Below are 27,893 nucleotides of genomic sequence, written 5' to 3' on the forward strand. Positions count from 1 at the left end.
CGTCAACTGCACATACGGTTCATTTACATTGCTAGCAGCAGCTGTTCATGAAATATTTCATTTTCCTCTCAAATAACCAATTGACTTGTTCTAAATTATCCTAATTACTTTCAAACAATTACACCTTTGTTGCAAAACTGTACCTCATGGTGGGTCAGCTTGGTACCATAATTCCACTCTTTGTTTGACAATGAATTTGACAATGAAAATCTGGACAAAAATCCATACTGTAATTTCTAGGGAGTCTTGTTTTCAGAGCACAGAAAATGCTGTTCACTCTTATGTGTGACTGACACTTAATATACCAAAAATGGTTTGATGATAGTAGGTAATTTCTTTGATTTAACAAAAGCATTTGATATCTGGATCATGCATAAGTTGGAACACACACCGTTGGGTGGCTTGCGGAGTATAAATGTAGAATGTAGATGTAGAAACAGAGATGTTGAGTCCCACTGAGGTCATCTAAAGGGGGGGGGAGGGAAGGGAGAGAGAGGAGTACCACAGGGCTCTGTTCTGGGTACATTGCTTTTGCTGATTATCTCAATGATCTGCCACTAAACGTGACAGATGGTGCAAATATTGTAGCCTTTGCAGATGACACTGGTGTTATTATGAAAGACATGGAATGTATTATAAATGATGTAGCTAACAGCATATTCAGTAACATCACCACGTGAATTTCAGAGAACAGATTAATGCTCAACTGTAACAAAATTTGATGCATACAGTTTCTGACACAGAACTCTGGTAAAAACAAAATTTTACTGTCCATATGTGGTCAGTCAGTCAGTCAGTCAATAAATGAGGTCAACCACTTTAAATTCTTAGGACAGAGAGTAGGTGGAAGACTTTCTTGGAAATATCATGTTAAAGATCTTGTGCAGAAGCTTAATACTGCTATCTTTACCAAAAGAATAATCTTCACTATCTTTGACACTGCAACCTGAAGGCATGTTTAATTTGAGTACTGTCACTTTGTTATCTCAGATGATGTTACACTTTAGGAGTAACTCTATGCACTAACCAAGAATATTCTTAGTCCAGAAATGATAGGTCAGACTGATCTGTGGTGTCGGTTTGCGGACTTCATGTAGGTTATGGTTCAGGTTTCTCAGAATTACAGCTGCCATAGCAATACATACATTCCAGCTTGTAATTTGTTATTGACAGCACTGACTCATTCAGAAGAAACTTCAACTTTGATTCAGGGAATACTAGATGGATAAACAATTTCACTTAACTTAAGCATGGTACAGAATGATGTGGACTGTTCAACAATTTCATTTTCAGTAGGTTTATAGTAAAACTGAAAGAAATAGTTATAAATCCAAGCCTTCAAATATAAGTTGAAATTTTTCCTTATGGCACACTCTTCCCATTCTTTACAGAAACTCCTTGCATTTATTGAAGACATTTCTCTGTAATTTTTTTGTTATTTATACGCACTCTCTTTTTTGTGTTTTTATGTCTTATATTTTTTTTTTAAATCAGGATTCTGTAAAGTATCAGCTGACTTATTCCATGACCTAGTAGCTTTGTTTGCATAGTCCCATGGAAACTATAAATAAATAGAGCACTAAGGTCACAAGAGGATGTTCATGCACCAGTAACTTGTGTGCATGCACTTCCACACCAAATTTTGAAATGAACGTAGCTATATACATCCACAATCTCCAGTGTAAAAAATGCACTTGAAGATGGTAGAATGGTTGTCAGCTGAGATGATATGGCAAGATGTTGATGTCATGTAGCTTTAATCCCAAAACCACAAGAAATACTCATCACACCACGAAAACTTCAACAATACAATTTTGAAAGGTTTCTTAATTCAGTTACTCATTTGTAGGGCCAAGATTTTATGTAATTACATATTCTGTTCCTTTATATATAGTTATAAGAAAAACTAAAACGTAAACAAATTACACTGAAGAGACCCTTATTTAAGAGTCTAAAATTACATATTTTGAGGCATAATACAGATTTCAACTATACTACACAATTTTACATGTTTTAGTATTAATGTGGAATTATTATACATTTTTGTAAGTCACAGACATTTTCATTGCAGTGCAAGAAAGGAAAAAGAAATTAAGTTTTATTATTGTGTTTCTCATACTGTTGTCAGCCCCGTTACACTCACAGCCAATTTTTGCAACTTTGATGTGAACAAGAATGACTCATTTTAAACACTTTCTTTTCTTATTTTCAAAGACTTCACAGTGTGTGACAGTCAGTTACATGTAAGTTAACTATGGCACTGGTTGCACCTCCACTGTCACCAATGGTGAAAACATGGATTTCAGTCAGCTGTTGGTAAAAGAATCCCCTGCCAAACTTGTGACAAACTTGTAGGATTTACAATGAACCCTCAAACTGAAGATCATTTACAAAGTAATTTGCATATTAGAAATAAACAATGGATTTCTTCAAAGAAACAGGTTCTACTTCCATAGTTATAGGGACACACTGCATCATATAATTATGAATTTTACAAATAACTGTGTTTTGCATTGGTTGCAGGAAACATACCCATGAACAAACTTCAGGTACCTGAATTTAAACATTTTTTACAAAAATACTGCAACTGCAACATTCACAACAAGTCCACTCTCAGGAAGGATTCTTGCTATGTTGTTGTATTAGAAAAAATCAGGGCCAATTTTGGCAAATCACCTATATGAATATCTCCTGATGAGATAACGGGTGCTGTAGACCTTTCCATCTCTAATCTAATTGTGGGCAATTGGACTGTGGGGCTACATGTAAACCTTATTTAATTTATTGTGAACCTTTGTAGGCAACAAATGCTTCAACTATTGCTACATTAATTAATGATGGACTAAAGGTATTATGGCCAGATGGCATAAAAGAAGAAAGAGTCCTATTGATGTACACCAGTGTAGCTCCCTACATGTTAAAAGTCAGACATCACTTAATGTATTTTATCCAAGCTTAGTGCATGTTAAATGTATGGATCATGCATTGCAACAAGAAGCAAAGACTGTTAGACTAAATTCCCAGAAGTAAATAAACTGATATCAGCAACCAAAAAGGTTTTGTTCAAATGTCCTTTTTGTGCACAATGCTGCAAGCAGCATCTGATGTACCTCTGCATCCAGAGCCAGTGATAACAAGTTGGGCAACATGGACTGAAGCTTTGATTTTCTATGTCAAGCTCTTTGAAGCTGTGATGCCAGTGAGGGAGAACTTTTGATCCTACAGTGTCTGTACATGAATCCTTGTCAGCATTCAACAGTTCTTAAGTGCTCAGTTAAGTTTCATACATTGCAAGTCACTTCAGCTCACTTCCTGAAAGTATCAAAAAACTGGAGATTTCAAGTGTGCCTCTCCGAGAGACTGTGGGGGTAATGGAAGATGCAGGTCAAAATGTCAGCATTGCACCATGTGAACTAGATGGTGCTGTTTCCAGTTAACTGTGATCTGTGCTGAATAAGGATCCTGGATACTCAAATATTGTTATTGTGTCTCACTTATTTAATGGTGAAATGGTATAACTCCCAGAGAATATTACTTGTAGCACACCCACTCTGTATAAATATGCACTGTTCACTTCTTGTGAAGCTGAACGATCTTTCTCTACTAGTAAAAACATATTGTCAGATATAGTCAGACAGAAGACTGGGCATGGCAGCAGAACATTTGGAAAAGTATATTATAATTAACTGTGCAGCCAAGTCCAGTGTGACTTAAATACTTGGAAAGGAGACACTTGTACCTCAGTACTTTTACAGTGGAAGTGAACTGATTAAGAATTAACAGTGATATTTGACTAGCCTACCTGTGAACTTATATCTTCTAGCAAAACAATAAAATTTTGGATTTTACATATAACTGCTCCATTACGTATTTAAGACAGCATGCTGAAAAGTAATACATCAGAATTTTTTATTTGAAGGCACTTAAAGCTTTCTAAATAACACATATGTTGTTAACATTCTATATCTTTATTTTACATGTCTACATAAAACTAATGTTATTAACATTCTACCTCTTTATTCTACATGTCTACATATATACATCCCTCTGTCACTAGATGGTTCCAAATTGTAGCGAGTAACTTGGTAGTGTATAATGTAGCTGTGTCAGCACATGAGGAACAGCGTGCTGTAATCGAGTTTCAAATTCAGATAGTTCATTGGAACACCTTCAGCATGATAATGCCAGATCACACATGAGTGTTGTGACATCTGCAACAATCTGACACCTTGGGTGTTCACTGTCGTCTATCTTCCCCCATAGAGTACCGGCTTGGCCCCATTATCTGGTCTTCCTCTCTTTCCAAAGCTCAAAGAACACCTTTGAGGACTTTGCTTTCGTAGTGATTAGGTGATGCAAGCAGAGGTGAGGTTGTGATTACATCAACAAAATCAAAATTTCTACAGTGATGGTATCAACATACTGGTGTCTTATTGGGAGAAATGTGTTCGTCACCAGGGTCACTATGTTGAGAAATAAATATGTATACATAAATATAAAAGAGGTAGAAAGTTAATAAAGTTGATTTTATTTAAAAATCTTTGAGAGTTTTCACATAAAAAAATTTGGTGGCATTACTTTTCAGCATGCCTTCGTATTTATATATTTCAGAAATTTTGGTTGCATATTTTGGTATATTTTTTCAGTTTGATATTACATAAAATATAGGCTCTAATCATTAGTGTGTACGTAGTTACCACACTGATATTGTTAATTATGTGATACAGTAGGAGAAAGCTGAAGTTGTAAATAACTGGACTTTGACCTGAACCAACCAAGTGAGTTGTTTTGGCAATCTGCATATCTGTAGCACATAACTTCAGGACTAGCAACATCAGCACTTGTTTTATACCAGATTTCTCTAAGTCTGTCTCGTGTTTTCTTGGATGGTGTAAGGTATAATGCTGCGATCATTACTTTTCTTGGTCCTCAACTGATCTCATTATTTTCTGACCTTGCTAGTAACAGAAAATAAAGATGCATCAAAATATGTTCTTTGAATGCATTCAGTGTTGACTGAACGTTATTTTTCTATTATTCTTGTGTACAGATCTTCATTTATTCATTACTATCAGATAGGTAGCAATTTCAGTTCCTAAAACTGCCACTTCATTTGTTTTATTTTAACAAATGTTACTTTTAGCATATTAATATTTCCAACTATGGACAGTAAAATGCCTCACCCAGAACGTCGTCGTTAGTTTTCAGGATACTTTGTAAACAATGTTCAAAATCCATATCTATTATAAAAATTGATGTATTTATGTTTGTATGTGCATTCCCCATCTCATCCTAAACAACTGGACCAATTTCAACCAAACTCGGTAGACATATCACTCACTGTTTGGAAAGAATTGCTGTGGGGGTAAGAACAATGTACCAATCAAAGCAGTGGGGCTGGGAGTTAGAAAATAGTGTAAATGACTGTTGTATCTGCCTGGTTTGGCAGACAAGAAATGTTTACATAGATTTTGTAGCATGAAGTCTGTTTAACAAGAGAGAATACATGTGTTACCATATGTGTTTTAGTACAACATATTAATTAATCACTTGACAATGACAGTTACTTCTTGAATAAGGAATAAGTGCTTTTAAAAAGAAAGTATCTTCTCAATTAGTGAAATAACAGTAGTGTTAATTGGTAGGTCAAAGGCCTGATGAAAACAGATACTTCTTGGAAGAGCAAATAAACATCAATGTAGTGTGAAGGCTGAAGACCTTTAGAAAGAAAACAACCACTGCTAGAAAATATCACTAATTAATGAATACACAATGCACTATGCTAGCTGAAGTTAAAGCTCTGATGGGACAGTCTAAAGTTAGTTTTGTGCACTTGGACACAGTATGAGTTAAAGTTCCAGAAGGACAGTTTAGTTTAAAAGTTCCAGTATGATGAAACAGTCAAGTCCAGGGTAGAAACAAAGATAAGAAATCTTACAACTCCACTACTGATCATTGCAGTGGTTCCAAAGAATGCACCTGCATTTAACACATGGCCCAGGAATCCCATCCAGAGTGAGCTGCTCATTGTGGCTCAAGCACAGATCTAAATACAGCCTGGGCACCAGCATGCCAAAGGAACTACTTCCAGTCCTGTGGCCTGTGGTACCAGCGACCTCTATCAGTGCCTGGGATGCCATCTGGTGACTGGGCAGATCATGGTCGAGTTGCACCTGTCTGCAGGAAGGCTGGGCTCTATTAGTTACGTGCCATTTCCCTCGGGTCCTTATTGGTTGTGGGCTGGATAGGTACAAGGCCTGCTCATAGCACCCATTTATTTGTCCAGTGTTTGTGAACAAGAAGTGCTTAGTAACTTGCAACAAACTTTACACATAGATTCAAACATTTTTGAAACTTCCCAATGACAACCCCCACAAAATCATGTAAGGAAAAAAGAAAAAGGAAAAAATCACTTAATACATTTTGACTGTCCATATAGTAAAACAGTCATGGTATTTAAATTTATTACTTCTTTACCACCAACTCACAGACAGTTTCTACATGTCCTACTGAATGTACCTACAAAATTATGTCCTTGTACCACACACAGTTCAGCAGATACAACATCACAAGCATTGAGTTGTGTGAAAATAAAACTGCAGAGTGAAATTCATTAGAGATATAGGTGAGCTGCATGTACAAATATGTGTGAAATATGATAAATATATTCAAAATATGTGTGACATATGCATACATGGTCAAAGATGTGGGTAAAAAGCTTCTCCTAAACTCCTGGAACAATTTCAGCCAAACATGGCACACATCTTACTTATACCACTTATTACCTGAAAAGTAATACGAGGGTGGTTTGATAAATCTGGTAAATTTCCATGGAAGAGTGCAACATTTTTGTTGTGCCTTTAGGTTGGTAAGCTCGATTATTCCAATGCTTGTATAAAGAATTTCAACTATGTACAGAATACAGTTCATTGTTGACAGTCATCTGAACTGTTCAGTGTGTCAACTGAGATTGAAAATGGAGAAAACCGAGCTTCGTGCTGTTATTAATCATTTTTGTTTGAATGGCTGGACTGCCACACAAATGAAAACAGAATTGGATGTAGTTCACATGGACTGTGCATGATCATTGAAGACCATTTACTTTTGAATTAATGAATTTAAATGTTGTCAGACAAGCACTGAAGATGAAATGGGCTTGAGCTGTCCAGTTGAGGTCACCATCAAGGAAACCATTGACTAAATCCATGACATGTTAGTGCAGATTGCCGTATAAAAATTCATGGGATTTCTGAGACTGTAGGCATCTCAGTGAACCGATGCATAGTATCTGGAATAAAGAACTGACTGTGAACAAGCCGTGTGGGAAGTGGGTGACACAAGAGGCATCCAGCACATTTCAACACAATGTCTGGTGATGTGTAATTATAATCCACAAGACATTTGCACAGACTTGTGACTGATGATGAAACCTGGATCCATTACTAAATACTAGAGTCAATTCAATGGACAAAGGCTGCTGAAAATGCACTGAAGAAGGGAGACTATTTTGTCAGCTGGTAAGGTGATGGACACTGTTGTTTGAGATTCCCTAGAAATAACCCTCACAAATTGAAACTTGTGTTGGCTGAAAAATGACAAAGGTTGGCATGTAGAAATGTGCTCTTTCATCAGGATAATGCACCATCCAACACATCAGTGAAGATAATGGTGAAAATGCGTGAATTGTGCTTTGAATTGGTCTCGTCTAAATTGTTCGCCAGACTTAGCCCCAAGTGACTTTTTCATGTTCCCTCACTTGAAACTTTGGCTTGCTGGGAAGAAATTTTCATCAAATGAGGAATTGATAGTCACAGTCACCTCTTCAAATGACAGTTGAAATGCTACACACTATTGTATCATTCTTAATTGTTCATCCTCACCATGTGGCTTTAGTCACTTATACACTATACAGCCCCTAAAATTCTACATCCATTGAGGTGCAGTGCTCATGAGCATTAGAAATGCATTCTCTTATATTGTGCAATGATAAGACACCAGACTTACAGTTGATAAGACAAGGGATAAAATTTTTGCCTGGTCATTGAGATGTTGGCTTTATTGTTTGTTATATTCTGGATGGTTCCTTTGAAAAGGTTTTCTTTTTTTGTTCTTCCTGAATAAGAGCTCATATTCAGCATGTAATGACCTTATCATTGATGGGGAACCAAATAAAAATAATTTTCCATTTTCTAAAATATAGTTGTAGTATCTACTTGTATAAAACACTGAGTTTTGTGTAAATACACAATCTCACTGGTCAGTTATTTTTATTTTTTCATTTTGGTGAACTGTAATGTTGTGGAATTATCTAGATCACTTATCGTTAGAATGGTCAAGTGTTGTTCGATTGCAGGAAATTGCAGGCCACCAGTTACTTGTTATAAATAGTTAAATATTAAGTGTTGTGAAACCACCTGCAATAGTATTGCCAAAGTGACACACACAAATAATCAGTTATGTCACTATCAAAGTCTAAATCTCTCTACATATGTAATTAATTTATTTGATTACTTTTCTCTCATATTAACACTTCTTTCCAGGATTGGATTATGTGTTTTTCTATATCTTTTGGCCCTTTTTTTTACATTTGTACCTTCTCATTTTTCAAACCTGGTATTTTTTAAATATATATTGCCTTTCAGATAAACATTAAGTGTACTGGGAACTCTTTGCCTTAAATATTATCGCATATTCTAGAACAGATACCACTGAATCTGTCACTGATCTCTCTACAATGCAATGAGCTCTGTCTTAGAAATGGACGAGTTGTCTGTGCTATGTTCAGTAAAGATTTATGTTGTCTTCTTGAACATATTGCCTTATAATCCACAGCATTCAGAATTTGCTACAAAAACTGTGGCAGTAATCTTGATTATGTGGCCAAGTGCATGTCGTATTAATGCCAAATGTGTTCAGTAAATGTGTAAGTGTGTAAGTCATTCTAAAATAGGTCTTTTTCAGTAAGGCTTCATTGACTTCATTTTTTTTTCTGTGCATCTGCTGAATGATAATTCATCTGTCAAAATTAAGTTCTGGAACATCTGCAAAATACCAAACTACAGCTGTTACCTATGAATTCAAAACATTTCACAGTCTAAAATTTACTGGAGTGTCCTCATTCATCCCTTTCATTTTAATTGAATGAATGTGAAAGTAATTCTTAAAGTCAGGTGAAAATTTTCATCATATCATGATCATTAATACAGAAACCAGAAATGAATCATGAATTCATCTATCATTGCAGTTGAAAATTCCCAAAGCTGCAGCTAGACTGACCATTGTTGCTGACCCAATAATGTACTACACTAATTTATGTCCTGTATGGCTCACACCCTGTCCCATGAGCAAGTGATTAGTGCATTATGTTGTATGAGCAAGTGAGTGAGAACACTGTATATTACCTAACAATTTCATCAATATATTTATTCATTTTTCACCATGTTGTTCATGAATACCTTCAATCATTGTAGTGCGACTTTTTTTAAATTTTGCAATCTTGTTTCGGACTGGTATTTACCTGTGAATATTCCTTTATTTTTATCCTCACTTATGATCATCACTACTGGAATTAGTTATAATGTCCTACACCACAAGAAGATACAGGCATTACAGTTTAACCATTTTTAAAGTGTATGAAATGTAATTCTGAAATTGAGCAAATCAGATTTCTTTTTGTGTATAAATCCATTAATTTCTAACAGAGAATATGCATATCCTTGAATTTACTCAATATCCTTGAATCTGTCAACCTCTAAAAATGAAATTGAGGTTTAATTTGATTGTCTTAATTGAAAAATTGAAAGTTAATAAAGTTAGAGATTTTTTTCATGATATTCAGTTTGTAATGATTACTGCAGTCAGTTTAATAAATTGTAGTTCTGTTTGTAAAGGATAATTGGTGTTCTGAAAATACAGACATATAGATACTGCTCAAACTTTAAGAGCAATAATTGCAAAAAAATTCTTTAGCATTTCATATGCATTTCTGTGCACATGTAATCAATTTTTATAGTAAGTATAATTGTAATTTTAAAGATTTCCTTTATGTCACATGAAAGTCCACTAGTAGTAGTAGTAGTAGTAGTAGTAGTAGTAGTTTTTTTAATTGGGCTGCTTGGAACTGACTAATAAGAGCAGGCCACGATGTTGGGATCACAGATTTACTTCAAGCTTTGTACACCTTTAGCAGGCCATTAATAAATCATAATGTGCAAGTAGGAAGGTGCACTATCCTGGCAATACTGAAAAAATAACAAGAGAAGTTTTATGCATTTACATTACTCCTCGATGATTTGAGCTGCAGACAGAGGCAGGCTGCATTTGGCAGTTAACCTGCATAGTGGTGGGATGTTGCTAATGTAGCAAGAATGAATAGTGTGGGTGCAAATTTTTTTAATATCACAGAATTTACTCTTGTACTACAAAAATAAAGATTCAAGTGGGAGGTGAATTGTTGCCTCATACACATTCATCTTATTAGGCTCAAATGCTAATGACTGCCGGCCGGGGTGGCTAAGCGGTTAAAGGCGCTACGGTCTGGAACCGCGTGACCGCTACGGTCGCAGGTTCGAATCCTGCCTCGGGCATGGATGTGTGTGATGTCCTTAGGTTAGTTAGGTTTAAGTAGTTCTAAGTTCTAGGGGACTGATGACCTTAGAAGTTAAGTCCCATAGTGTTCAGAGGCATTTGAACCATTTTTTTGCTAACGACTTGGACACCATGAACTCAAATGTCCAGCACTTATGCACAGGTACATCAGTTACATAACAGACATGTGAAACTTCTCTTGTGATTTTCTTAGACTTGCCAGAGTAATGCACCTTACTACTTGCACATCATGTTGTTTTAATGGCCTACCAAAGGTGCACTAAGTTTAAAGTAAAACCATGATACCAACATTGCTGCCTCCCCTTATAAGTAAAACATACAGTTTAATGACCATCTTTCAGTGATTCCCTATCTTCTTTTTCAGTGCTATAACAATGTTTCTAAAGTTGTACAGGTTGCAAAAATTAAAGGGAAGGGTGAATTAAATTATATATTACCGCTTTGATGTTAGTATCAGGGAAACAATAAACTTAAATGTTGAAAGATACTACCAGTTTAAGAGTAGACAAAATCAAAATTTGATAATGATGCCTGTCACTGGATAGAAATTTTATGTGGCTCTTTTGAGTCATAATTGAGAAACTAATTTAACATCATTTTTAGTATAGACTTCAGAGAAAGTGGAAAGCAAATGGGATGTTCCCATTAATAGTTATGTGGAGGAGGAGGTTATATAGGGTTATTCATATAGTACATTCAGGGTTTAAGAAGATGAATACATAAAAACTACAAGACTACAGAAAATAGATGCTTATCTGTGTATGGAGCATCTCTGAAAGCCTTTAACTAACATTATAGGTGCTCATTATGGGCCCTGTTTGTGTCGCAGCAAACTTCAATAAATGTGTTTAACTCACTGAAGATACCTCTGTCTCCTCACAAGGAGGAGATATGACAGCAGTCTGCTTTGAAAATCTGTTCATAGGGTTGCCTGTCTGCAGGTGTGGACTAATTCAGTGCAAGAACACAGAACAGATTTTTTGTCGTCGTGTTCTGACATGCCTGTCCCATAGTGGTGTGCTCTGCAACTATGCCACAGTGGGTACACTACTGGCCATTAAAATTGCTACACCAAGAAGATATGCAGATGATAAATGGGAATTCATTGGACAAATATATTATACTAGAACTGACATGTGATCACATTTTCACGCTATTTGGGTGCATAGATCCTGCGAAATCAGTACCACCTCTGGCCGTAATAATGGCCTTGATACGCCTGGGCATTGAGTCAAACAGAGCTTGGATGGTGTGTACAGGTACAGTTGCCCATGCAGCTTCAACATGATACCACAGTTCATCAAGAGTAGTGACTGGTGTATTGTGACGAGCCAGTTGCTCGGCCACCATTGACCAGATGTTTTCAATTGGTGAGATATCTGGAGAATGTGCTGGCCAGGGCAGCAATTGAACATTTTCTGTATCCAGAAAGGCCCATACAGGACCTGCAACATGCAGTCATGCATTATTCTGCAGAAATGTAGAGTTTCGCAGGGGTCGAATGAAGGGTAGAGCCATGGGTCGTAACGCATCTGAAATGTAACGTCCACTATTCAAAGTGCCGTCAATGCGAACAAGAGGTGACCGAGACGTATAACCAGTGGCACCCCATACCACCATGCTGGGTGATATGCCAGTATGGCGATGAAGAATACATGCTTCCAATGTGCATTCATCACGATGTCACCAAACACGGTTGTTACCATCATGATGCTGTAAACAGAACCTAGATTCATCCGAAAATATGACGTTTTGTTATTCGTGCACCCAGGTTCATCGTTGAGTACACCATCGCAGGCACTTCTGTCTGTAATGGAGCATCAAGGGTAACTGCAGCCATGGTCTCTGAGCTGATAGTCCCTGCTGCTGCAAACGTTGTCAAACTGTTCGTGCAGATGGTTGTTGACTTGCAAACATCCCCATCTGTTGACTCAGGGATCAAGACGATGCTGCACGATCCATTACAGCTGTGCGGATAAGATGCCTGTCATCTCGACTGCTAGTGATAAGAGGTCATTAGGATCCAGCATGGCGTTCCATATTACCCTCCTGAACCCACCGATTCCATATTCTGCAGTCAGTCATTGGATCTCAACCAACGCGAGCAGCAATGTCGCGATACGATAAACCGCAGTCATGATAGGCTACAATACGACCTTTATCAAAGTCAGAAATGTGATGGTACACATTTTTCCTCCTTACAAAAGGCATCACAACAACGTTTCACCAGGAAATGCAGGTCAACTGCTGTTTGTGTATGAGAAATCGGTTGGAAACTTTCCTCATGTCAGCACATTTTAGGTGTTGCCACCGGCACCAACCTTGTGTGAATGCTCTGAAAAGCTAATCGTTTGCATATCACAGCATCTTCTTCCTCTTGGTCAAATTTTGCGTCTGTAGCATGTCATCTTCATGGTGTAGAAATTTTTATGTCCAGTAGTGTCTTATGACTCAAAACTGGGAGACATGCTCTATCCATTGATACGAGTCATTTTCCTGTTCATCTTGTAGTTTTCATATAATTGTCTTCTCAAAACCCAGAAGCACTTATGAATAACCCTTTGGTAATGGTAGTGCAAGAGCAGGATGCTAAGTACCGCTGGCAGAACAAGATATTTTGACCACTCAAGAATACATTCTGCAACAGATTTCAGAACAGTTGAACCTTTTTGTGTCCATTCATTATTGCTGAGATATTTTTGTCAGTTTTGTTAATGCATAGCTTGTATAGTTTCATATGTTACCTGGCAGAAAATATTCTAATACTACATATTGTACTTCCTAATAATGAATATTGTCTGGGATCAATTAGTCAAAGTTAAAATATCAGTTTTTTCTGGAACCTCTTTGTCATTCAGATATACAAGGCTTAGTATTCCAACTTTATTATAGTGTCAGATAAGAGAAATTATATAAGGTAGAGCAATTGAATGAAATGACTTAAGGTATACCATCGTCGTGTGACGAAATAATTTCCAAATTATTTAACTGCATGAATGTTTTGAAATTTGAGCAAGGTGCATATTATTTAGCAAACAAAATCAATTTAGAAATAAGATCATTTCTATTATAGAGGGAGTACAGCAGGACCTGAATATCATAGTCCCCCCCCCCCCCCCCCTCGGACTCCCCCTCCCCCACACACACACACAAAATCACTCAGCATTAGGAGTTAGAACATTAAAGAGGAAATCCCTAGCTTTGAATGAATAGAATGTGTCTGATTATAGTTGATGCCATTTACAGTTGTGCATTAACACTTGTTTCCATATTTGGTTAACCAGGTAAGCTTAATAACAATAACAGCCAATTTTTAGGTGTTTTGAAACTGGTGAACACATGCCTCAGGTTATTACTCGTTTGCATCTTTAAAAATGTCACAATAAAAGCAAAATTTTAATAAAATTAAAGCAATAACAGCCCTCGGTCACAAAAAAGACTTCTTTCTTTTCATTTTCTTCTTCTTTTTTGTGACCGAGGGCAGTTATTGCTTTAATTTTACTTCTTAAATGGTCACTGACCTGGCAGACCTGTTCAGAACTCCAAAATTTAAATATTTTCAAAGGAGAGCATTTAAATAGAAGGGAACATAATGCGTTCTCTAATTTATATTTGGGTTTCCCAGACAACCACATATCTCCCATCAGAACAAGTGTGAAGTTTCCAAATGAATACTTTATTTTACATAATATATTAATAGTTTTATTAATTCTTAGTCAACTCAGTAATAATATAACAGATATAGTCATATATATGTTCAAAATATATCACATTTTACTATATCTGAGAGAGACCATGAGGATAAAATCAGAGAGATTAGAGCCCACACAGAGGCATATCGACAATCCTTCTTTCCACGAACAATACGAGACTGGAATAGAAGGGAGAACCGATAGAGGTACTCAAGGTACCCTCCACCACACACCGCCCGCATCTCGTGGTCGTGCGGTAGCGTTCTCGCTTCCCACGCCCGGGTTCCCGGGTTCGATTCCCGGCGGGGTCAGGGATTTTCTCTGCCTCGTGATGGCTGGGTGTTGTGTGCTGTCCTTAGGTTAGTTAGGTTTAAGTAGTTCTAAGTTCTAGGGGACTGATGACCATAGATGTTAAGTCCCATAGTGCTCAGAGCCATTTGAACCAATCCACCACACACCGTCAGGTGGCTTGCGGAGTATGGATGTAGATGTAGATGTAGATGTAGATGCAGATGTTGATGTAGACGTAAAGCATGTAATATTATATAGCTGCTCAATTTTGCTGCTCGTTATAGTGGATAGATAAACTTGGAATTATTATTTATTAAGAAGTCCACACACTTGTTGTAATGCAATGCTCACCACTTATTGGCTTCTTATATTTCTTGCAACTTTTTTTTTATTATTATTGAGAATTGCATACAAAACAGTCATCAACATCCAGAAGCATCTCATTTTGGCTGAGACTCCACTTGTTCAGGAACCAGAATTAGAGGTCCTATCGTGCACACAATACCCGATTTCACAAAAAAATTTCTCAAGCGATTAGGATTCTACACTCCTGGAAATGGAAAAAAGAACACATTGACACCGGTGTGTCAGACCCACCATACTTGCTCCGGACACTGCGGGAGGGCTGTACAAGCAATGATCACACGCACGGCACAGCGGACACACCAGGAACCGTGGTGTTGGCCGTCGAATGGCGCTAGCTGCGCAGCATTTGTGCACCGCCGCCGTCAGTGTCAGCCAGTTTGCCATGGCATACGGAGCTCCATCGCAGTCTTTAACACTGGTAGCATGCCGCGACAGCGTGGACGTGAACCGTATGTGCAGTTGACGGACTTTGAGCGAGGGCGTATAGTGGGTATGCGGGAGGCCGGGTGGACGTACCGCCGAATTGCTCAACACGTGGGGCGTGAGGTCTCCACAGTACATCGATGTTGTCGCCAGTGGTCGGCGGAAGGTGCACGTGCCCGTCGACCTGGGACCGGACCGCAGCGACGCATGGATGCACGCCAAGACCGTAGGATCCTACGCAGTGCCGTAGGGGACCGCACCGCCACTTCCCAGCAAATTAGGGACACTGTTGCTCCTGGGGTATCGGCGAGGACCATTCGCAACCGTCTCCATGAAGCTGGGCTACGGTCCCGCACACCGTTAGGCCGTCTTCCGCTCACGCCCCAACATCGTGCAGCCCTCCTCCAGTGGTGTCGCGACAGGCGTGAATGGAGGGACGAATGGAGACGTGTCGTCTTCAGCAATGAGAGTCGCTTCTGCCTTGGTGCCAATGATGGTCGTATGCGTGTTTGGCGCCGTGCAGGTGAGCGCCACAATCAGGACTGCATACGACCGAGGCACACAGGGCCAACACCCGGCATCATGATGTGGGGGAGCGATCTCCTACACTGGCCGTACACCACTGGTGATCGTCGAGGGGACACTGAATAGTGCACGGTACATCCAAACCGTCATCAAACCCATCGTTCTACCATTCCTAGACCGGCAAGGGAACTTGCTGTTCCAACAGGACAATGCACGTCCGCATGTATCCCGTGCCACCCAACGTGCTCTAGAAGGTGTAAGTCAACTACCCTGGCCAGCAAGATCTCCGGATCTGTCCCCCATTGAGCATGTTTGGGACTGGATGAAGCGTCGTCTCACGCGGTCTGCACGTCCAGCACGAACGCTGGTCCAACTGAGGCGCCAGGTGGAAATGGCATGGCAAGCCGTTCCACAGGACTACATCCAGCATCTCTACGATCGTCTCCATGGGAGAATAGCAGGCTGCATTGCTGCGAAAGGTGGATATACACTGTACTAGTGCCGACATTGTGCATGCTCTGTTGCCTGTGTCTATGTGCCTGTGGTTCTGTCAGTGTGATCATGTGATGTATCTGACCCCAGGAATGTGTCAATAAAGTTTCCCCTTCCTGGGACAATGAATTCACGGTGTTCTTATTTCAATTTCCAGGAGTGTATGATCTAGAGAAAATGCAGCAGTCTGTGTCTACGAGTCACATTTTTTGCTTGAGGATTGTTTTCTGTGTAAGTAATGTATGTTACTAAGCAAGCAATATCCAGAATGTAAAAATGCTAGCAGCCATCTCTGTGTCCTTTTTACACTGTAATGAGAACACAACTTGTCCATATTATCAATGCTCCCATTTGTTTTGTTACAATAACGTATAACTTCTGGCTTTGAAAGAGGGCCAGAAGTGGTTGCATCATAATGTGCTGTGGATAACATCAGAACTGCTTTCTTTTTCTTTGGAACATATGAACACAGAGAAACATTATCTTCACTGAATGAAAATATAGATGATAGTTCTTGGTGTGAGGAGGAAGGTTGCATTTCTGGTGGTATATAGGGGTCATCTCTTTCACAGTACCAGCTATGGACAAATCCCATGTCATCAACAGCCCTGCTAATGGTAGAGTTTTGAAAAAATTGCCAGTGACTTTTTTTCTGCCTGTACCTTTGAAATGGTAACAAATCTTTTATTAACCTCTTCCCTTGATTCGTTTCTCTGCCCAAAGCAGAGTTACCTGTATAAATTTCGTGTTACTGGATAAGAGTTACGCGAAATTCAAGCCATATTTGGAATTATTTGAGGGCATGTGTTGAGTAAGTCTTGTCTTTCCTTTGTAAGGAAAAATCTGCTCATCAACAGCGAGGCAATCAGAAGGCATATAGTTCTTACAGAAAATAGGATTTTAGCATTTCAGATGTGTCAGATATTGCAGCAGCTTTGTCAGTTTTCAAATGCTTGACCCTAGTGTTCATACTGTCAGATCTTATAAATCTGCTTGTCTGCCAAAACTTGTTGAGGGATAAGCTTGCATGGTACAATGGGAATGCATTTTTTTCCACATTTTCTTTGTGTGTTGAGTGTTAGAGAGTCTTACACAAGCTGTAATCAGTATACCAAGATATGCATCAAATTCTTCAGTTATCAATGGCTTGCTCCTTCCGATTCGATGTTATAGTTTGTGAATACCTGATTTACCTACCTGCTTGTTTCATGTACTATTATATCACATATTTCTTCTATAAATATACTCTTGAAGGTGTCTTTTATAGAAAGAAGTTTTATTTTTCATGTTAGACCAGCCCTTTCCCACAGAATATAGTGCTTCAGCAGCTTTCTTGTCCCAATAGGTTCCTTAAGCCATTTAGTTCCATCTTTACACATATAGAATGCCTGCAGAAGACACAGTCACTTTATGGTTTTCATCAGTTCTGTCATTTCATCAGTACTATTATCATTTGTGTCTCTCTTAACTTCTATATCACTACAAGCACCAATAGCATCTTCAGTATCTAAAGTAGCAATATCTTCCTTACTCAGAATCCACTCGTCTATAGAATCTTAGTCACTGAAATTTGTAGCATCATTCTCTTCTGTATCAACAACAGACAGAAAGTTCCTGATATACTCTTCTTTTGCTTCATAGCTTAATCTGCCATATTCAGATTTAGGGAGCCCCAGTTTATCATCCATGAGAATCCAGAGTTGAGGTTCATAGTAACAAAGCTTACACAGTAATGAACAGTTTGTAAGGTTGTGCAACAGTAGCCAGCAACAATTATAATGCCTCAGTGCAACAATTTTGTATACAGGGTGACCGGGCCAAATGTGTCATGAAATAAGCATCAAACAAAAAAACTGTAAAGAACGAAACTCGTCTAGCTTGAAGGAGGAACCAGATTGCGCTATGGTTGGCCTGCTAGATGGCACTGCCATAGATCAAACAGGTATCAAATGTGTTTTTTTTAATAGGAACCCCCATTTTTATTACATATTCGTGTAGTAGGTAAAGAAATATGAATGTTTTAGTTGGACTACTTTTTTCGCTTTGTGATAGATGGCGTTTTAATAGTCGCAAACGTATAAGTATATGGTATCATGTAACATTCCGCCAGTGCAGACGGTATTTACTTCATAATACATTACCCTTGTTAAAATGGACCATTTACCAATTGCGGAAAAGGTCGATATCGTGTTGATGTATGGCTATTGTGATCAAAATGCCCAGCGGGCTTGTGCTATGTATGCTGCTCGGTATCCTGGACCACATCATCCAAGTGTCCGGATCATTTGCCAGATAGTTACGTTATTTAAGGAAACAGGAAGTGTTCAGCCACATGTGAAATGTCAACCACAACCTGCAACAAATGATGATGCCCAAGTAGGTGTTTATCTGCTGTCGCTGCTAATCCGCTCATCAGTAGCAGACACATTGCGCAAGAATCGGGAGCCTCAAAAAGTCAGTGTTGAGAATCCTACATCAACATCGATTGCACACGTACCATATTTCTATGCACCAGGAATTGCATGGCGATGGCTTTGAGCATCGTATACAGTTCTGCCACTGGGCACAAGAGAAATTACGGGACGATGACAGATCTTTTTCACGCATTCTATTTAGCGATGAAGCGTCATCCACCAACAGTGGTAAAGTAAACCAGCATAATATGCACTATTGGGCAACAGAAAATCCACGATGGCTGCGACAAGTGGAACATCAGCGACGTTGGTGGGTTAATGTATGGTGCGGCATTATGGGAGTAAGGATAATTGGCCCCCATTTTATCGATGGCAATCTAAATGGTGCAATGTATGCTTATTTCCTACGTAATGTTCTACCGATGTTACTACAAGATGTTTCACTGCATGTCAGAAAATTGATGTACTTCCAACATGATCGATGTCCGGCACATAGCTCGCATGCGGTTGAAGCGGTATTGAATTGCACATTTCATGACAGGTGGATTGGTTGTCGAAGCACCATACCGTGGCCCACACATTCACCGGATCTAACGTCCTCAGATTTCTTTCTGTGGGGAAAGTTGAAGGATATTTGCTATCGTCATCCACCAACAACACCTAACAACATGCGTCAGCACATTGTCAAAGCATGTGCGAACATCACGGAAGGCGAACTACTCGCTGTTGAGAGGAATGTCGTTACACTTTTGGCAAATGCATTGAGGTTGATGGACATAATTTTAAGCATTTATTGCATTAATGTGGTATTTACAGGTAATCACGCTATAACAGCATGTGTTCTCAGAAATGATAAGTTCACAAAGGTACATGTATCACATTGGAACAACCGAAATAAAATGTTCAAACGTATCTAAATTCTGAATTTTAATTTTAAAAACCTACCTGTTACCAACTGTTTGTCTAAAATTGTGAGCCATATGTTTGTGACTATTACAGTGCCATCTATCACAAAGTGAAAAATGTGGTCCAACTAAAACATTCATATTTCTTTACGAACTCCACGAATATGTAATAAAAAATGGGGGTTCCTATTTTTAAAATGTGCAGTTGATATCCGTTTGACCTATGGCAATGACATCTAGTGGGCCAACCATAGCGCCATCTGGTTTCCCCCTTCAAGCTAGACAAGTTTTGTTCTTTGTAGTTTTTTTGTTTGATGCTTATTTTATGAGATATTTGGCCCAGTCACAATCAATGGACCACCCTGTATACCTCGAGATAACTGTTGCCAACCATGATTGTACAACAATAAATTGATTCTGTTACCCTGGTAACAGGGTTATAGAACAAAGTATAATTTGCTGAGTGTGGACAGAAAGGTTAAAATAGGAATTCTGCACAACTTCTCGTTCATAGTCAGTAACTGTGTAATATGAATATTCTCTGCAGCAGTTAGTGGTTTTTCAGGGCATAATGTGTTCCTTGTATTAGGTCCTCTCCAGTTTGAAGTCAACTTATTAAATTTATGTACTGGAGATACTCTTTGAAATATTTATCATAAGTTTTTCCATTCTCTGTTTCTTAATAAAAATGCAAGAATTTGATTTATTGTCTTTTAAAATTGTATAATTTTGATTAGGAACAAGACAGCTGCATTAAATTATTGTTAATTGTTCTGATACTTTAAAATAATTATCTAAAAATTTGCCCATAAAAAGGGAGAATGTGTTGAACATTTTATTTCAATAGAAATATTTGAAGTCCTGTTTTTATGGGTCTGGTTTTCAGATGATAAGGCTTTTCCTATTTTAATGAGACAAGTTTTAACACACATGTATCTGAAGAATTGTTTGAAGCCTATAATACATTAAAAATGAATATATAAATTTGAAAATGTTGTGAGAACCAGTTTTCACTATGTAGATTACAAACAGCTTTTAATGAAAAACTTTTCATTTCAATGACCCAGTTGTGTTTTGTTAAATATATTTCTGACTGTAGATGATACACTTCACTGTGTGTAGTAGATAATACAAGGAAGACATGTGCAAAAAACAATTTACAAGTTAAATAGTAGCGAACAACATACACAAATTTTGAAAATTGCTTCTAATCATGTTGCAACCATCATTAACTGAAATGCTCTTTGTATAACAAGAAAGATGTCATTTTTGTCCTGACAGAGAGTTTTCCAAGGAAAGAGAAAAGGCCAAAGCTCGTGGTGATTTTCATAAACTCAGAGAGAAACAGCAAATTGAGGAGGATTTGAGAGGTTATTTGGACTGGATAACACAGGCAGAAGATATTGAACCTGAAGGAGAGGATCATCCTCGGAATCAAGATGGTAAATGTGTGTTCATTTGCTTGAATGTGGCAGCCTTAACTTGAATTGCATAAATGGATGAACTGCTTTTTATGTCTATTGCATGAAAAGAATTAATTCATTGTGGAAAAATGGACTATTTACTTTTTAACATATTAGGCTAAAATTTTTTCATTATGTGCAGAATATTTTAAAACATAATGCTGCACACAAAGTAATTCAACATCCTATGCATCATGTGCTCTATACTAGTGTAGAGCTTTCTTTGTATGTACCATCTGCCTCCATCTCAGCCATTAACTACAAGACTTGCCACATCATGTAGATTTATTGGGTGGCCTACTGGTGGTGCTCGAGCTCAGAAAATTATAGCTTTCAAGACATAATGCACGCTGTCATGTGTGCTTAATGTACAGAGCATAAAGACTAAGACACACATCCTGTACTAAATGCTGAAAAAACTTTTACCAATTTTAGGTTGTTGAGGCTAAAGGTCACTGCTAAGCTAGGCTACTTGAGTTGTTACCAGTAGGTTCAAACAACACATAAGTGTTATGGAGATGTTTTGGGAAATCAAATGGGAATCCCTGGAGGGAAGGCAACGTTCTTTTTGAGAAACAGTATTGAAAAAAATTAAAGAATTGGCATTTGAAGCTGACTGCTGATTGATTCTACTGCTACCAACATATATTGCACTTAAGTACCACAAAGATAAGATACGAGAAATTGAGGCTCATATGGACAGTCATTTTTCCCTCAATCTATTTGCAAGTGAAACAGGAAATGAAATGACTAGTAGTGGCACAGGATACCCTCCGCCATGCACTGTACGGTGGCTTGTGGAGTGTCTATGTAGATGTAGATGTAGAAGTAGATGTAGAAGCAGTGTACCTGTGTGGTAGCAGCCTCTCACGGTACTGCTGCACAATTCTTGGCTTATGTACACAGCATGTAATACATCCATGGAAATAGCTCACAAATTAATATTTACAGAGTTACCAGTCAACTTTTGTGTCTGTGTGTCATAAGCATGAAGTAACTGTGGCTCCCTTTTAAAGAACACTATAAGCCTTTTCCTTTCAACTATAAAAAATAAATTATATACATTCAAAGCAGATTTCGCATAACTTAATGTAAGTATTGAATATATTTTTTGATAGAACTGTAGAAATACTAAATTCATATTCAAGAAACATGAAGACAAAATATCAAATTTAGATTTCTAGCATTTCCCTCTACATTGATAGGAAAATGCTGGGATCATTCACTTAACAAAGTTGCATCAGATTTCATACTCAGCCATCTGCTGTAGTGGTCCATCTCTAACAAACTGCTTGTTGCACAACATGCTACACAATTGATTGTACTTTGAAGAGTTTTCTGTTTGTAGTACACAAGAGATCATGGAATATGTAATCACCAAAGTGAATAAAGCTGTAGCAGAGGATGAAAGCTCTCTTCATGCAGTAGACTGCCATAGATTGCTTTGTCAGGTAATTCCCCCTTTGTGACTTAACTTCAGACCACCCTTGCAAAAGGGTACATGTGCAGTAACTGAGGGAAAAGTGGGAAGACATTGACATAACAGAAGTCAAAAGCATAATAGAGTGAGTAATTCACTGTAATACGAAAGACAAAATGTGTCAGTCAGAACAATGTAAGTTGTGATATAAATTTGCAGACTTGTACCCTCACTTTTGACTCTCAAATGCTTCCAGAGTATGGGTATATTCATAACTGTGAAGTTACTCCACATGTACCAGCAGTGAAACAATGTTTCCATTGTTTATATTATGGGCATATAGCCAGACAATATCACAGTCACTATCGCTGCTGTCAATGTGGTGCTCAGCATACTATAGAACAATGTCACAACACCAGTCTATCTTGTGTGAGAGGCATCAAGCTATAGACAAATAATATAGGGTGTTCCTATTTAGAAAACAAGTTAATGAAATTGCAGTTCAAAATAACTGGAGTTTTAAAAGGCTGAGAATCACCTATGCAATGCAACATATACTCATGCTATTCAGTCTTTCCATGTGTTTGCAAACATTAATGTACCTCAAACTCAGCTATATGTACTTGCAAAAATTACAAAAGAATTGGATTCTCCCTCCCCTTTCTTCCACAAAGAGCTGCACTGGAAAAAATAGATTTGTAATGGCTCCCAGAGTTATACAGTATAATATGTAGGACTTGTGTCAACAAACTGCTAATCTAAGCAGTGATAGAGCAGAATTACAGTCAGGAAACACATTGATGTCCAGCAAACAAAGGAATCATGGAGGCTATAATTATCCACACCACTTGTTAATAGACCAAAGAGGAAGTTAATGGAATTTGATCCAAAGTAACACACACTTTCTGACATTAGACCCACACAGTGATATTCTGGTTGGAAAAACTCTGCAACTTAGTACAGGGTGGAGCAAATAAAAGTGGCCTGAAGAACTGAGTTCCAGGATACAAAGAAACACAGCAGAGGAAAGGAAATATGGTACTAAGCTGACTATAGCAGATGTTGAAAGTGACCACCATTCATCTCTTGGCACTTTTGGGCCCTGGTCAGCAACTTGTAGTTTATGAAGACTATGAAGGTTGTCATGATGCACTTTAGACCTAAGGGCTCCCTCCACAAACTAATTGCACACTGACAAATCAGGCAACTTGAGTGCTCAGCTACATCTGCAGCCAGACTGAACTCTGCTAAGATCTCTGTCAGGTGTGAAGATTGTGTAAATGTGCTCCAAGGTTCAGCCAGCTGTTTGGGTAGTTGCTCCATCCTGTTGGAAGTAACTGTAGTTCTTTTACTTCTCTGTTAATGCTGCCACAAATGGTTTCAAAATGTTGGCAGTGAAACACACCAAAGTCAATGGTGAAAGAAGATGGGGACCAATAGTGCAGAGTGCAGATGCTGCACACCACACCACACCACACCTAACCCAACCCCAACCTTCTGATCATTCAGTGATGTTTTACAGAAGTTATGTGGATTCTCTGCTGCCCAGAACCTGTGATTCTGTGAGTTGACATTACCACTCGGGTGAAACCAGGCTTCATCGGACATAAAGAACAGATCCATGCCCAAGCCATTCATTGTTATCTCTGTGAACAGCCATTCACAAAACTGGAGGCACTGAGGAGCATCTACTGCTTTTAATGCATGAGCAATAAACACTCAGTAGGGGTGCATATGCAGGCCGAGGTGAAGTATTCGTCCACATGATCGATGCGATTTCTGGTCTCTTGCCACTGCCATCAGATTGGTTTAGTAGGACTCTCAAGCATTTTCTGGTGTACTGGCACATTTCAGATTATTTCTTGACTTGGTCAAAACAGATACTGCCCAATGCCATTTTCAGACTAGGTATTGCATGGCACCCTTTACTGGCAGTTTGTTTCCTTTAAACTTCTTGGCAAACAACTGACCATACTATTTCCATGACTTTGTTGTCAGGTAACTTTCCACACCAAACACTGCTTCACTGTGAGTACCATCGTCCCCTTTGCACTACTCCACTCACATTGACACTTCCCACACTTTGCTCTGAACTGGTTGGATCATGTGGTGGGTGTATACATGGTGTGTGCATAACGGGGTGAGTTTATATGCGTACAGTCACATTCAGTCATATCCACTCTTCCAGGCCACTTTTATTTGCCCCACCCTGTACTTAATTGGATAGAACAAATACAAAATGAAGGAAACTTACAATCATCATTAGTAAAATCATTGATTGATAAACTGCTAATATCATGTTATGGGGTTTAACTTTTTGCAGTGGAACAGTTGCTCCTTTATTTCAAATAAAGAAAGTTTAGTCAGACAACTACAGCACAGCTGCATAGTGGCTGCAGTAATATTGGATACATGGCTCCAGCTGAATAAACAGTTTTTAGTCAAAGGCTCTACTTCATATAGAGCTGACCAAGATTATGGAAGAGGAGGAAGAGTAGCAATTCCGATCAGAGACCATAAACCAACTAACTAGTAGCCTTAAACCTGTATAATTTTCAATTCCAAGCTGGGGCTAATAGGACTGAATTAGGCAGTATGAAAATATCTTTTGTATTGTGCATTCCACCATAAACTCTAGTAAATGAAGTTCAGTGGGAGGCTTTGTTTCAACAGATACAACCTCTGTATATTTTATGCACTAAGCTCCATAGTTACTGACAGTTGAAGTAATTGAAGCATGGGCTATAGGACAGCAATTTCTGATAGATATGATGCTCTGATAGATGTGTTGTGGAAGCAGACATTAGTTGTGTATGAGTACCATCTGGAAGTGATTGCTGAGAACTGTTAGATGCCTGGCAAGCAGTGTGTCTATGTGGCAGTTGGGTCTGCATGTTTAATTATTGGAGGGGCAAGTCTATTCTGACATTGTTGGATAATAAATCACTGACTGTTATATATGAAAGCTCTCCGATAATGATTTTGGCTCCTGAGAGAGGAAATTCTGCATTAGACCCATCACTGTGCTCCCCTTGCATTGCAATAATGTCTATGCAGCAAGTACTCCAGGATTCTCTAGGATCAGATCATTACCATATGCTTACAAAGATCATTGTGAATGTAGTTGCTATCAGTATATAACCTCACTGCTATATGGAATATTAGAAAAACAAACTGGGAACATTATCAAGAAATTGTAATCCAAGAAATACAAGACAATTTCAATATTCGCAAGAGAGGTGGTGAGTATGGAAAGCTCGTGTCACGAACTGAATGAGCGGCTACTAGAAGTATCACTCCCCTAAGAAGCAGCAATAAAGACAAATGACTGGTAGTTGTTTGGTGGAACATACACTGCTCTAGGGCAGTAGCAAGGAGAAGATTAGCTTTATCACAATACAAACTATGGAAAATCCAGGATGGAATGTACAATATTATGAAAAGGGTAGTTGCTGCTCACCATATAGTGGAGATGCTGAGTCGCATATAGGTACAACAAAAAGACTGTTGGAAAGTGAGCTTTTGGCCAACAAGGCTTTTGTCAACAAAGGACTAATTGGCCAAAAGCTCACTTTCTGACGATCTTTTTGATATGCCTGTCTGCAACTCAGCATCTCCGTTGTGTGGTGAGTAGCAACTATCCTTTGTGTAACATTCCATCACAATACAGAAAGGCACAAATGTTGGATTTTTTTTACATTAAAAGTGAATGGAAGCAACAACAAAAAACGTTTTGAAGGGGGCCAAAAAGAATTTTGGATTCAGTACTGTGAGTTGATATGAGTAGTTACTAGCATGACAGAAGTCTGGCAAAAGATTAGGTGTTTTAGAAGTGGGAAACCAAATACTGAATTGTTTGAGAAACAAATGCTTTGGTAGAGCTGTTCTTGGGCAGAATTTCACCAGCTTCAACCCACAACAAAGATTTTTACATGTGGGATGATGAAAGAGAATATGAATTGTGTACCCCTTTGCAAGAACAAGGATTGATTAATGCTTTACAAAATTCACTCAGTGCAGCACCTGGTACCAATGAAATACATTATAGCATGATCCAAAACTTGCCATCTGAAGCACTTTTTCTATTACGAAGGTTATACAATGAAATAGGGTGTATGGTCCATTTATTTCCCATTCTTAAACCAAACAAAGATAGTCTAAACCTGTTTTCTTACAGACCAATAGTACTATCTTCATGTTTATCAAAGACACTTGAAAGAATGGTTAAAAACAGCTTGGAATGGTGGATGAAGAGGAATGATGTTCTTCCCCATACCCAATTTAGATTTCAGAAGGGAAAGAGTGCTCTTGACAACATAGGGTTTTTGACAACTGACATTCAATGGGACTCCACGAACAAATGTTTCTTGTTTATAATATTCTGTGATGTAACAGGGGCTTGTGACAATGTGAAAATCGTGATACTGGAAAGAAAACTTGTTTCAACCAGTTTACCTGTGAAACTAATCTCTGGCATTAAATCTTCACTCTCAGAAAAAAAAAATCTATGTTAAGTACTGTAGTAAAGACATCAGGCCATGGATAGTCAACAATGGTCTCCCTCAGGGAGCCATACTGAGCCCTCTCCTGTGCATAGTGTACACGCAAGACCTTAAAAAATGTTGCTCAACAAGAGTATCTGCATTATAGTTCACTGATGATCTTTGGCTGTATTTGACAGCTTATTCCATACAAATGGCAAAAGAAATTATGGATCAAGCGGTATCAAACCTTAGAATCAGATTGAAAGAGAATGCCCTTTTGATAATACAGGAAAAATCAGCAATAGTTATTTTTATGCAAAGAGAGTTCCAAATTGCCCAGATAGTTTAAGGGTTTGTGGAGTAAATATCCCATTCAGGGGTTAAGCTAAGTTTCTAGGCATGAGAATTGACTAAAGACTAGTGTGGAGACCTCACATAAATGGTACCACTTCTAAGATGGAAACAAGGATGAATGCACTAAGATATGTGGCTGGCACATGGTGGGGATAATACCTGAAAATTCTGCTCAATTTTTATAGGGCTTGTGAGGTGTAAATCCTTAGGCTCACCTTTCATTCACTTTAATTACTCAGAGCATGTGGACGTACATAAATAAGGCACTTACATCAAGTTAGGATGACACTGTGACTGATATGGTGGGTGTTAAATAGAGTTGACAATTGTTGGGTACTGAGTTAAAAAAAATGTTCAAATGTGTGTGAAATCTTATGGAACTTAACTGCTAAGGTCATCAGTCCCTAAGCTTACACACTACTTAACCTAAATTATCCTAAGGACAAACACACACAC

The 27,893-nt window shown here is 38.4% G+C and overlaps 1 protein-coding gene across 3 annotated transcripts in view; it reads left to right on the plus strand.

Moving 5' to 3' along the window:
• LOC126184668 (muscle calcium channel subunit alpha-1-like) overlaps positions 1-27,893 on the plus strand; it is a 601,154-nt gene that overhangs the window by 152,486 nt on the left and 420,775 nt on the right. For all 3 annotated transcript variants that reach the window (XM_049927151.1, XM_049927152.1, XM_049927153.1), the window contains exon 8: positions 20,998-21,158. In XM_049927151.1, the coding sequence (XP_049783108.1) occupies positions 20,998-21,158 (161 nt within the window). The remainder of the gene's footprint in view (positions 1-20,997; positions 21,159-27,893) is intronic.

Source organism: Schistocerca cancellata, chromosome 4 (genome assembly GCF_023864275.1).
Source record: "Schistocerca cancellata isolate TAMUIC-IGC-003103 chromosome 4, iqSchCanc2.1, whole genome shotgun sequence".
Lineage (NCBI taxonomy): Eukaryota > Metazoa > Arthropoda > Insecta > Orthoptera > Acrididae > Schistocerca > Schistocerca cancellata.